Below are 14,278 nucleotides of genomic sequence, written 5' to 3'. Positions count from 1 at the left end.
TGTGTTGGCTTATTTCCTAGCTTCCTTGCCACAAAGAACCTTAAGCTGCAAGGTCTGTATCACTACAATAATATCGGAAGTTTTATCTATGTTCTACAGTGTCTTATATGCTCTTCAGGCAGAAAAAAGCGTAGAATCCAAATGCACCTGAAATACTATTAAAATGGAGACAAAAACATCAATATCAGAGACACTTAAAATCATTATTTAAACCTGGATTCATCAATGAAATACATCAACGAAATGTCTGACAAGGCCAGTGGGAGATGACTGTCAGAAATACATCATGTGGAGATGTAAGAGCAGACGGAAAGTTATGTCAGACTAGCTTCCCGGGCATCAGTCTCCGGCCTTGTTTGCTTTATTTCGTTAAGACGCACTAAGGTTACTCATAGGTTTCCCTTCCAACTATTCTTTACAATAATTACCTCTGACAAATTACCACCATTAAATACTAAACATAATTAGCACATGCTACACTGAAAGCCAGACATATTTGTACTCATAATAAATTTGTTCGGACAGGATTTCATGTTAATGACTGGGTCAGACTGGCCGCGTTTTTCACCGACCGTCTTGGCCGTCCAAAGTAACCTTATTTTTGCGGTTGTTTCTTGAAGGTTAGCGGAGAGAGTGATGGGCCTCGTTTGCGCTTCGAAATTGCCAAGACGTACAGCAAAGGCAGACATCATTACATGATATAAATGCTCTAAAATCACATTAGGCCTTCAGTGAGTTTCATCACTGAGGGTATCAGACAGCAGCCTTTACAGGGCATGTTGATAGCAGATAAATTCAAGAAAGAAAATCAACGACACATACTGTATATAGCATATAATATTTTAGTGTAATGTACTGCCAATTGGAAGCACATACCAACACATTTTAGAATCATTATAATTAAACCGCTACTGATAAAAAAAAAAAAAAAAAAAAAAACTGATTTTGCAGGATGACTGCAGTTGCAGACTCATCTAATTAGATTAATGTGACTTAATTTCACCTGAAGGTAACATTATCTCCCTTGTATAACTATGCAAGCACAATCAATTGGTGCTGCCTGGCCATAGCGGGAAAAACAAATATACTGGAGAGGTGGGGTGAAGTCAGATGACAAACCCTGCTTTATTCTTACACTGCATATATGTTCACGCACTTATCTTGCGGCTACAAGCTACCAAGGGTTAGGATTAGGGCGTTCCCTGTTGAGGGACATGGGGGTGACTCACTTGGACAGCTGCTTCTCCGCATCGGCGCACAGCTCCAGGAGGCCCATGAGCACCGCAGACACGTCCATGTACGGCTCCCACACCGTGAAACCGCGGCCAATCAAGTCTATGGCTGTGCGGCGGATGGTGCTGTAGGGAGGCAGTTTGGGGCTGGGGGGCTGCAGCAGCAGGAATGTCAACGCTTTGCCTGTAGGGAAATGAACAAATACACATGCAGGATTTTGTTCGTTTGTTCGTTTGCCCGGTCGTTCGTTCGCTTGTTTTGTTAGTTCGCTCATTTGTTAGTTCACCCATTCGTTCATTTGCTGGTTCAAGAATTACAAAGAGAAGTACTTAATGGTCTGATAGCATTTCCATTTTGAAATATCACTTGGATCAACTGAAAATCTGAATAGAGCAACAAGCAGGTAAACAGGGACTTCAGAAATCACTGTGCCACATTAATAAAAAGCTCACCCCAAAATATTTAATTTACTCCTGCCTTTAGAAAGATTTGCGCATGTTTTGCGCTCTGATATTTATATTTGATTTGTAGTAAAATAATAACTGTACTAAAAGGAGCAGTTTAGCGAAAACTCTTTTAGGATAAAGTTAGGATAAAAGAAAAATGCAACAATGCTTTAAAGTTCAGCAGGTCTGTGAAATGGGTGTATTTTCACATGCAGTGTCTTCCTTAGCAATATTTCCTTCTGTAAACTTATTACAAATGGGGAACTACAGTGATGAGTAAATTTTTACACAGTCCTTGGAGGAGGCTGGTCAAGGTAGGGTGCTTTGGTCAGTTCCTCAGCACAGACATTTTTGTTTAAGACTTAACTTAACTAAAGGAATGAATTAATATTGACAAAACATCAGCTAAGCTAATGAGTTGTTAGTTAAAGCAATAAAGGCTCCCAGTTAAACGGTAAATGACCTTGGAGGAACAGTGCTGAATGGAATCAGGCCAAATCTGCAGATCTTAAAGTTATACTCCACTGTCAAGCAGGTGACAGGCTGAGCTGTGACAATACCCACTAAATGACGGTTGGGATGGGGATGATTCACTTAAACGGACACTTGTGGTCTATATCCCTCTGTACACGGAGTAATGTGTCCGAACAGTAAATTTTGTATGGTTAACATTTACAATAATTTCAAAGTCTGCTGTTCATACTTCTTTTCTAAAAGTCGGCAAGTTAACGTCACCAAAGCAGGTCATTAAGGAATGTGCGTATATGTAGAGCAAACAGTTAGATGGTTATGTTATGGTTCTGCTTATTAAACAAAACTTGGTGTATAGGGTCATCCAACCAATGAACTATCCATTTTACTCCAATCCAATGCAGTTTCAAGGTCCTGGCAAGTCTGGGACATTTACTAGGAAGCCCATAGAGTAAAGCTGGAGCACCCCGGATGGGAAGTTTGTCCCAGAGTACACACACCACCACATAATCATATACTAGGCAGTAAAGCGGCACCAACTTACCTAATAAATACGAAACCCCCCCCGAGGATTTACCCCACAATCATGCAGGTGTGATGTCACAGGACTACCTGCTGAACCACACACTGTCAAACCGCCGTGCAGCTTGTTTCAAATGTTTACAAAAACAGTTCATTAACTTAATTTTAGGTTGGTATTTCTAAGGCAGGCCGCTGCAAAACAGAGGGCTACAGGACAACAGGCAAACACTAAAAGAGACCGTTCAGTCAGATTTTACTAAAAAAAATACCCCAGTAAGGTTTTTACGACCAGATAAAGAACGACCTATACAAGAGTGATGGACAGTGTTGGGGGACAAAGGAACTGTTTATGGTCCAAAGCATCACACATCATCTGTGAAATGTGGCAGAGGAAATGTCATAAAGCAGGCATTTATGGCTGACAGTGGAACCGACCCCTCCACTGATGAGACTGCTGAATGCGTGCAAGATGGTGCTATGGAGGAGAAAGGGTTTTTTGGGACCAAAAAAACTGGAAAAGTCACAGAGATGAAATAATAAAGCAGGAAATGTAGAAATGATGTGTGTTGGTGTTAAAGTTCTTTGGCAGTTAATGCACTATATCTGCAGTAGCCTGAATGTCATTTTGGACAAAACGTTCTGTTAAAAAATGAAAATTCAGCATAATTGGGATTCTCATAGCAGATTACGTACAGCTCTTCACTGTATTCTATATCAGGGGTGGCCAATCTTATCCGCAAAGGTCCAGTGTGTATGCAGGGTTTTGGGGTAACCTTTAGGGCAGCTGTTCAAACCCAGGTGTGAGGACTCCTCAGCCAATCAGTCCTCTAATTAGTGACCTAATTAGGGAGTTGCAGTGAAAACCTGCATACACACCGGCCCTTTGCGAATAAGATTGGCCACTCCTGTTCTATATCGTATTATGTAAAAAGGAATGAATGAATTTTAATATTATATCACAGTTACTGCTCTCAATGGAATAGGTTATGGTAAATAAAATTTGATTACGAGTCATTCTTTCGGGTCGTTTCGCCACAGAATGAAGCAAAATTAATGAAGTGGAAAGAAACTAATCTTCTGTAGGCTGGACTAGCCTGATGCATTAATTTGTACCTCATCTCTTTTAAGCAGTATCTACAGAAACCAGACAACTGTAGCGTCACTGCCACCACCTCACACAGTATCACTGCAGCACAGAATGGGCTTGGCTTAGACCGGTCACACACAAATGAAAGCATCTGCAAAAATGCCGCAAGAAGCTTCGCGAAACATCGCTACCTGCTCCAAAAATAACGTGCCACGTGCAGCCGATCACGGACTGAAGAGCTGGGCTGCACCAGCGGTAATCAAGCAGCTGCCTGTTAAAGCAGCTACGAGGACACAAAGGGCAGAGTGAAAAGGATGCACTTGTTCTTAGGCTTCAGAGAGATTAACCCTCATTGGCTTCTTACTGTAACTACGCCGCAGACATACGGGGCAGGTACGTAACATGGGGCAGTTGTTTTAATGGAGCTGCCTTGCTAATTAAAGATTCTTTGGGTGTCTAAGGAGCTCACCTGCTGCATGCTGGGAAAGAGACAAGGAAAAGCACCTTGCTGATCAAAAATTGCACGCAAAAATTTAATGCGACTTACTCATTTCTAAAGAAAATAGCAAGTTCTGTAAACTAGGCTGTTGTTCATAATAGGGCTTCACAATTCCATGTATTAATGAAATCACAGTATTAAACACCTTCAGTAACCTGTCTTTATCTTGCCACATATAAAAAGCTAGCAAAAATGGCCAATTTTACCTGCAGCAATACAATCAGACAATTGAGATATTAACATGTCACTGAAGACATTTATGTTCCAAATATCAAAAACTGTTTTTCTGACAGTTTTTTTCCCGTGATAATCAATATCAAAATGCAGTTGATAAACCATTTAAAAAAAAAAAAAAAATAATAAAAAATGCAATGAAAATGGGTAATCTGAAAGTAAATGTAAGCTCAAAACTTATTTCAATTTTTTCAAAACCTCAGTTTATATTTTGCTTACATTGCATACAAATTATATTCTGGAGAATGAAAGCAAAATTAAAATTCTATCAAACAAAAAAAGAAAGGGAGAGACACTTTGTGCATGCATACACACACTTTTCGCCCAGCAGGGACGGGTGTTTTCTGTCATGGATGCCCTGAATGACCAACATATGAAGGAAAAAAATCTGACCAGTGGGTAGCACTGCTCAATGTGTCCCATAATGTGGCGAAAACAGTCCACCCCTGAAAACAGCTGACTGTCCAGAAAAAGGAGAAAACATTATTTAAAACATTTTACTGTGACACGTTTCACATTAGCTTCATTATAGACCCTGCACAGTGCACTCGCTGCTGAATTGAAAAATTACTTTCAGCAGTAATTCTAGTTTTCCACTGGCTTACTTTTTCCCTGAATAGACACTTCAGAGATACATCACGCTCAGCTGGATGAATCCCTTTGAAGGACCAAACATTTTGGCAAGTTATGAACAGATATCAGAACAAGTAAAGTTCTGGAGTTCAATGTTGTACATGCATCCAAATTTACGTTATATAAATAAGGGCCACTGACTGCATTTCTGCTTTGTGAACAAAGGCTGATTTTACTAGATTGTTCACATATAATCATTTCTGGCAGAACATATGAACAACTGGGTCACAATCTCCTGCATTCAATTCAATTCCAATACTTTCGCCTAATCATTAAATATTTAGACCGATGACCTGAACAACGATGATATATTTGTAGACAGGAATGTAAATACAAAACCACATAAAGTCCCTACTGACCCATTACCTATACTCAGCCAATGGATGAAAATCAGAGTAATCTACTGTGGAAATACTTGGAGCAGATGTTTTGGTCCTGATTGTCCTTAGGCATAAAGCACTCAGCATCACTAATAACAATCAGCTGAAATGTATATCAGCTAGCAGGCTTTTGTGTGGTTTTGTAAAATTCTATAAGGGGAGCAGTTCTCCAAGTCCACCAATTTTTATTCTAGCTTACAGGTTCCCCCTGGCTAGCTACAGAGTATGGCTTAGCATGGTGGGTACATCTGTTGATAGCCTTCGTGGCATTTATTCATCCTACTGGGCAAATCTATGGACCAACGGTGCAGGCAAGTTGCTCTGCTCAGAGAGGATGAAGCGTGAGGCGGTTCCACGTTCTGACCTCAGGATCTATCTCAGTCTGCAGGCCTGTCTGGCTGTGACAGATCAAGCATCAGCAGCTTTTCAGACAACGCTGCCACGACAGACATCATCCATCCATCCATCCATTTTCCAACCCGCTTATCCTGCTGGGTCACGGGGGGTCCGGAGCCTATGCCGGAAGCAATGGGCACAAGCCAGGGAACAACCCAGGATGGGGGGCCAGCCCATCGCAGGGCACGCTCACACACCATTCACGCACACATGCACACCTATGGGCCCCCTAATTAGTCTCAGCATGTCTTTGGGCTGTGGGGAGACCACGAGGACATGGGGAGAACATGGAAACTCCGCACACATGTGACTCAGGCGGAGACTCGAACCCAGGTCCCAGAAGTGTGAGGTAACACACTGCACCACCATGCCGCCCCCGACAGAAACCAATAATAATAATAATAATAATAATAATAATAATAATAATAAAAACTGAACAGCACATCTCATTTGTCACATGCTACGCTAAAGACCAGCAAGCTGCACTATTGTTCAAAATGACCTGGGTATTTTATATACCTTCTCTTTAGTGCTACAATTCTGATCAGATCCAAGGCTTTACACTGGCAGGAGGCAGCAGGCCACTTATGAGTTACATGCTAAACCGAGGAGAAGCTTCCCAGGTCTTTTATGAGGTTAAAAGGCAACAAGTTCATTCGGCAGGTGAGCCAAAGGCTGGGCTGCCTTTTCTGCATTAACGAGATTCAGACATAAATTAAATCCAGCTTCCTGCTTCAAGGCACCATGCTGTGCGATTTGCAGATTTAAGGTTCTCGACTGGCACTGCTACTTGACAAGCGAGGCACATTATGTAAAGAACTTCCTGCTGTACACACATGTAAGCCAATATAGACTGAACTCATTTAAATGATTAAATTGGAGGCTGTGCAACAAGCAGCTAATCTGCATTAATGCCACGCAGGATTATTTAAAGTGGCTGCTCACCCACAGTAAGATGTGTTTCAGCGCTAGGTGGTTCTGCTGGGAGTTTTGGAGATACTGGTTGTTGAAATGTCAGTCTTCTCTTAAGTATAATGGGACTGAAACAATGTTTTTCAGTTTTGGGCTGAACCGCCCCAATTTGGAGTGTAAATTAGGATGTTATCATCTTGTTCACTTGACTTCCTTGGCTGGCCCCTAGTTCCTCCCAAGGTTTCTTCCTACTAGGACGTCTTTCCTTGCCACTGTCATCGCTGGCTTCCTTACTGGGGGCTTTGGGCTGGAATAATGTGAAGCGCTTTGACACAATGTAATGTGAAAATGCGCTATACAAATAAAACTGAATTCAATTGAAATTGAAAGAGCCAGGTCAGATGAGTACCCAATTTGAAGTTTACTTCATTGTCTCAAGTACTCATGGTTGCAGTTTAAGTATTTCTGAGGAGATGCTTTGCCATTCAGTGAAGCTTTTTGACTGCCAGTTTCATTTTGCTCATAAATACACAGCTTCGCATCTCAACTTGTTCAGCACTTACTGCTCTACAAACACAGACCACTCACGATTCTGTGAAAAAAGAAAATATAGCATCCTTTGGATTGATAAAAGGTTAGTTTCTCTTCATTGTGTTCCCCATGGACTAAAGAGAAAATAAAGACAAGAATGCATTGGAAACACTGCAATTCAGTACTATAATTCAATTCTTCTAAAACAAAAAAGTCTTCAGAGTACCCCTGAATAGGATCAATATTGACAGTTATTTTCCTATGAAACCAAGGCAGCTGGTGCAAAACTATAAATCCCAAAAGACCCCACTCCCTTCAATAGTGGACACTCACATGTATGCCTGGCGAGAGAGTAATTGGACCCCCCGGTGGTCAGGCCGAACCCGTCAGGAGCCTGGGTAGTGGTACGGGCCCTAGACAGCAGTTTGGGGGGCTCGATTTCCGCCCCAAACTCAGCACCGATGACTCCAAGCAGAACGATGGCTGTGGCCTGTTTGCGTCGCTCTTCGTAGGAGTTGGAAATCTTCTTAGCGTTTGGTGGCAGGTTGCTGAGGCAGCCTATGGAAATAAAAAGCAGCCGATGCTTATCACAGCAAACCTCAGCAGGGATTCAGGGCGCTATGGTACCTTACAGGCCCTGGATGCATCTTCTATAAGTCGTCAAACTAGGATTTCAGTTTCTGGAACTTTCATATTCATACAAGCTGTTCATATTAACATTTCTAGAATATATAGACGCTTCCCCACTTATGGGGGGGGGGGGGGGGGTTAGGGTCCGATGAACCAATCGAAATGTGGAAATACCGTAAGTCGAATATGAATATGATACAATTGGGCATTTAACAGATATTAAGGGCTTAGAAAAATTTGGTTAAACACAGAGAAAAAAACACTATGACATGACATTAATCTCTATGAGATGTTTTGGTCAAGATGGCTACAGGAACTGGACGCATGATTGAGTAAATGCTGCCATCGTTCAAAGTACTGAATCGTAAAGTTGAAACGTATACAAATTCAAACCATCATAAAGCAAGGAAGATCTTGTTTTGTTGTAATACGGACAATTTTAGCAGCAGCAGATAATTGCACATCTAAGAAAAAAAACATTAACATACTTCCAAAAGAAATCAAAACCATTAAATGGTACACTAAGAATAAAAACTATTTAAACCCAAATTCTGCAATTAAGGTTGAGAGTCTTCCCATGTTGACCTGTCAAAGGATTGCTAGAGAGACCATTTAGTTAAGCATCATTTACAAGTGAAATGAAACGTTTAATGTTTACTTAGTGACATTACCCACTTTATGTTTGCAAATTCATCGCATAACACTCCGATTAATGCACCTTGTTTGTTTGCGAAGTTGGGTTTCATTCAATAAGATAAAAACACGTATCCTGTATCTTACTGCTTGTTGATCTGAAGCATGCTGATTACTCTCTAACTCCACAGTCCGTCAATGGGAATGAGAGCCGGCATGACATTCCCCAACCAAGACAAATAGGCAACGCTCCATGGATTGAAGATTGGTTGATAGCATTTCACTTGGTTTCTTGCCTGGGTGAGCACCGAGCCGATTATGGATTTCCGCTCTATTGCACAGGACAGGCACTGAGAGGAGCCAGTGAGGCAGCTGGAGGAACAGGGCCACTGGGGGCCCGATCAATAGCCCCAGGGCCGAGTCGAGCCTCCCAGACTGACTGTCGAGCCGGCAGGCGCGGGACAGGACCATGTGCACACGTCCAACAGGAAACCGAACACCAGTGGTTGGTCCATCTTGTATGCAGTGTTGCTAAAGTACAGGAGATGCTGGGACCATATGTGGGGTTATAAGAAAGGTCAAGCGTAGCTTTTTCCTGTCAGCTTCTAGCTAACTAGATGCGACACTGATTGACAAACACTGATAGTCAGCAAGAGTCTAATGTGCAGCCCAGTCAGATAATCATAGCAAGAATTAATTGGTTTATTGAGCAAGAGAGAGACCAACTGTTTCAGTGAAGATTGTCTTTGAAAATGCCACATTGATACCAATATCTAGTTTGATGAAACCACTTTAAAATTACTGTTTTTCCTTACTGTTGAAAGAGTTTTTGGAATATAACATATATGATTCCTCATTTTGGAGAACAGCCCAGTCATGTATATACTGTGCCAAAGTTAAACACACACACACACACACACATATAGAAGGTGCGGCCAAAAATACAAATGGCTCCTTACTTTTCCAGTCTTTCATTACACATTTATTACATAGTCACAGTCGTGTTTCCCTGCCAGTTCTACATTACAAAGCCTGCCACTCAAAACACCCACAACCAATCTAGGAAACACTTTTATTTACCTGCTCACCGACAGCTTTGTCTTTAGTTATATTGTTAATGGATGGGCTGTCACCACCAACATATTCTTGGGAAGAAAAGATTAATCTCTTCATTTTAAATTAGCTGGACGCAATGGCTAAAAGAAACTAGCTGGGATACAAGCTATCGGATATGTAGCAGAAAGCACATTAATTACAGCAGTCAAACCTAAACTGAAAAAGTGTTTTTTTTGGCCGTTACTGCCCTAGTTGCGGTAAGCTCTGAGAAGGGCAAAACCAAGCTAATGATAACATTTCATCATAGGTCACCAATCCAATATATTTCATATTATACTTAACCACAAGAACATTCTGCTGATTTCTCCCAAATTTATTGCACACAGGGATTTAGAAATATGGATTAAAATCAAATCAAATCAAAGTGCAGCAGAAACAAGCTTCTCTGCGTGCGATTTGTAAAATTTATTTGGATCTGTTGGAGTTAGCCGTGTTTCTTAAACACTTGATAAGGTTTTAGTGAGACAGGCACCTTTCAAACTGTACTGTACACATGCTGATCCTTTGTTTCCTCTTCCCTCTGTCAAGTACCTATGGATGTTCATACATCACTCCGCTCTGTGCGACTGCATTAACCCTTTAAAACGAGGAAGAATTTTTTAAAAAAAAAAGGAAAACGGTAATAACCAAAATCCCTGCTTCTGCACTTTCATCAATCCACTGGCAAATTCCCATTTCCTGCACTGGTACAGCAGTGTTCAGTCATTGCTAAAGACGGACACGAAGATCCATTTCCTGACAAGGGAGCTGATCATCCAATGAAAGCCTGAAAATTAATAATCCCAAAATGGACCAGACCAAACCATGTAAAAACAAGAGGGGGGGGAGATTGGGTGCTATATGCAAGACCAAAAAAAAATTAAAAATCATTAAGGGCAGGAAAAAAAAATCTCACCCTGCAATATTTCAGTAAAAGTCATGACCTGGTCAATGAAACACAAGTATAGATACAGCTTTCAATTTGCATTACCATCGTCTATTCTGATATATAGATAGACTTTTTGTCAAGTTGTATGAAAAATAAAAGGTAGGTAGAAAGTTCTCGAAGTCTGGTTATACAAAAGAGCGCATGCATTTAATTGTCCCGACTTTAGTAAACACTTTAAATTTACAGAAAGGAATAAATAGTACAAAAACTAACAAATTAAAAATGAAAACCAATATACATTTTGCTCGACACGCAGCAGTAATTATGATTAAGAAGAGTGGGATTATGCACTATTAAACTACAACTTAACACATTAACATTTCGGAGTCTCATGGTTGAATTCCACTATTAAAATCTAAGGTGAGATTAGCTTGAGGGGAAAATACACAGACATTCTAACAGGCAGATTTTTTCCAGTCTCTGAAGGGATTTGCAAAGCAGTTTTTTTAAAGTATAACTACAAAAGTATATTAAAACAGACTCAAAATCTAGTAATGCAAGTTTTTGAACACTTTATTATATGAACACTATGGATGGGTGGATTGGATGAAGGAATCCACACCCCATCAACCTCTGTACCTCTTACATCTTACTGGTTGAAAGTTTCTAACTTTCACTCGCGTCCCTCACTTAATCATGCTCATTCTCCAGCTGTCTCCCCTCTTCTGGCCCATTGAGCCAGTAGGATCAACATCAGCACACTTTCTGCTGTCACTTAGGTGTCAGACAGCCGATTTCCCGCCAAAAGCCAATTTCTGAGCGCCAAGCTCCTCACACGGACAGACCTTGCATTAATCTAGGAGCACGTTCCCAAACACACAAATCTACTATCAGTGAACCAATTCCCGTTATACTTAAATATGAATCTGGCTTAGATGTCAACAGTGGAAATTTTTAACAAACAGGCATTTAATATATTGCAAATGAAAGCTGATATTAGATATTTATACTGCTGTTACGTGAATTTCTGAAATTGGTAAATAAGGGAAAGGTGTTAGTGTGATGGGAATCTCACACTGGTTTTTGTGATGGTTTTGTGTGAGCAGAGTAACACACACAAGCGCTTTTCCACATCTGAAGCCATGTTCGTGGGTTTTTTTCCTTGTAACTACACTGCTAACACATGTAATGCATTCTTTACGTAGACGTTCTTATGGGGCACTTGCCCTTATTACTACTTCAGTGAATGCTGTCCATTCAAAGGGACATCCTTCGCCATCATGACTTCTCAATGGCGGACACTGGGCCATTGAGTTCTATTGAGAATGGTGCAGGTGCCCGAGAGAAAAACCGGCTTTAAATCACCGCTTAGTCAACACTGGGCTCGCTGCAGACTGTTTGAAAAGGGGCACTTTGCTGTGCCGTCGCTAAGCGGAGTCAAGTTTGGGAGGTGAAGGACTTAACAATCCAGGACTGTTCTGTGAAGCGATGTGCTGAGCACAGGCAAAGCCAGTGCGTTTCACTTTCAACACGCTCCACTGGCACATGGATTTATCAATAATCTCTGCCGCTTAATACCCAACACACTATTAGGCTTCCAATCAATTAGGCTTTAAGCTGTCTGCAAACAAGGATTTTTAATCAAATTTTGAATAAACGGTAATTCATCTGAAGGTTACGAAAGGGCAACCTGAGTGGTAACGTTTCCCTAATTTAAAATTACAATATCATGACCGGCATTCTCCACACTGAGCAATATTATCTATTACATCAAATTAAAATAATAAATGGGTGGCGGTTCAGACTAATCTAGTGCTTTATATTAAAAATAATACGCATATTAAATTGGACTGGAGCCTTGTCCTTCAGGTCCAAGACTAGAGACCGTAATGCTCACTTCTGCCCCCCATTTTCAGGTGGACTCATCCTTAGCTATGCACATGACAAAGTGGCTGTGAATGTCATAAACCAAAGTCAAAAAAGGCATCTGAATCAGTTCTGAAAATATCTACTGGCCACTTATAAATCTCAATGTTTGTATACACAGAGGTGGAGATTTCACATCCAGAGAGTACAAATCCAGCCCATGATTTTGTTTCAACCAAACAGTTCAGTATAAAGAGTCACAGTCAGAGTACTCGGCTGGTTGGTTGAAACAAAATCTTGGACTGGATTTGTACTCTGTGGACCTGAAATCTCCACCTCTGTGTATATATACTGGCTTCTGTGCTGTACATATAAATAGCTACAGAAATTATGCAGGTGTGATCACAGAGTCGGTGCCCAGCACAGGGGGTTTGAGTCCCAAGCCGCCATATGGAATTAGCTTCTTCTCCCTCCTTTGATGGGGGTTATATTGACACAATGCAGTTTTGAAACATAAAACTACAGTACAATTTCCTTTGGGATTGATAAAGTATGTATGTATCTAGGCTTGGCCGGTATCTAAAACTTATACTGCCGTGACATTATACCGTGGTACACAGTATTTTGATGGTATTTCCAAAAGCAAGATTATTCCAGTATTTCTAAAACCACCCCCATCCCTTGCTCTCTTTCGAAATACTGTGGAATAGCCAAAATACCGCAGTATACCGTATTCCCATACTACCACATAAGCATGTCCCCATCGCTTTCACAGCACATCATGCCATGTGCTGCATCCCCCAGACAGATGGGTGCTTATTTGGGTAGTAACATGTGAATTAGCTCGTCAGCTCAGAGGTTGGCACTGCAGGGCTGGGGAGGCATATTTGGAATCTGTATGATCTCCTCGTGTTTGTGCCGGAGATTTCCGATGAGAAACTACATAGTGATATTTAACCACATGACCCTGAAAAACCATTTAACATCCCCATAGAGAGTTTCTTCTTTATGGTAGCAGATCACACACATGCAGTCAGGTGAACTCGAAAACTGCCCATAATAAGTGCCCTACATAGGCCGGCAATGCCACCTGGGGCTGTTCCTTTGCCTTATATCCTATGCTGGCCATGATAGGATCTACATCTACCAAATATAGCAGCCAAACCAAGTATCATTTCCAGAGTCAACCTGTACTCTTGGAAAGAGACCTAAACTGACCACTTCCTCTAGACCACAATAGACTTTCACAGCGCCTACCCAAGACCCTTTTCTCCTATGTCAACACTCCCGTTAAAACAATATATTTTCACACATACATACAATAAGGCAAGAATATACAACATGGGCAGAATATAAACCAACTAAACTATGATTAACCTAACTGTGACTCTCATTTATCCAGTACTTTCTATTAGAAAACTGTGAACCCCAGAGTGCAGCAGGTGCTGTTGTGACAAAAGCCCTTCACTCATTTGTCTTTGGCCAGTGTGAAGCACTCAGTCTGACTCAAAAGCCATTGTTCAAGATGTCCACTTCAGGATCTTTCAGTGGCAGGCACTTTTATTCAGTCTTCAGCATTTGCAATGGTGCCTTTCCTGGGGATCTTCCGTTTCATTGGGCGGCGGGTGACAGGTGTGGCCAGTGAAGCAGCGCCTGCCCACCCATTAGCCATGGGCTCATGCCTGGGGTGTGCACCCCAGCTAAGACCATCTGTCACCCCCCACAGATGGAAGGCTCCCTGGATCTACATCAGGCATGCAGCAGAAGTCAACCACGCAACAAAGTTACCCGCTGGGATCCTTTTAAAGAGCTTAGACTAGG

At 41.4% G+C, this 14,278-nt stretch overlaps 1 protein-coding gene across 2 annotated transcripts in view; it reads right to left on the bottom strand.

The window, feature by feature from the left end:
- LOC125745615 (WD repeat-containing protein 7) overlaps positions 1 to 14,278 on the bottom strand; it is a 66,450-nt gene that overhangs the window by 12,251 nt on the left and 39,921 nt on the right. For both annotated transcript variants that reach the window (XM_049018618.1, XM_049018619.1), the window contains 2 exons: positions 7,678 to 7,902; positions 1,230 to 1,416 (listed from right to left, as the gene is read on the bottom strand). In XM_049018618.1, coding sequence (XP_048874575.1) covers positions 1,230 to 1,416; positions 7,678 to 7,902 — 412 coding nt within the window. The remainder of the gene's footprint in view (positions 1 to 1,229; positions 1,417 to 7,677; positions 7,903 to 14,278) is intronic.

The sequence above is a fragment of the Brienomyrus brachyistius genome, chromosome 7 (genome assembly GCF_023856365.1).
Source record: "Brienomyrus brachyistius isolate T26 chromosome 7, BBRACH_0.4, whole genome shotgun sequence".
NCBI classification, from domain to species: domain Eukaryota; kingdom Metazoa; phylum Chordata; class Actinopteri; order Osteoglossiformes; family Mormyridae; genus Brienomyrus; species Brienomyrus brachyistius.
The sequence above is the reverse complement of the archived record's forward strand: the minus strand, read 5'-3'. Positions and strand labels throughout refer to the sequence as shown.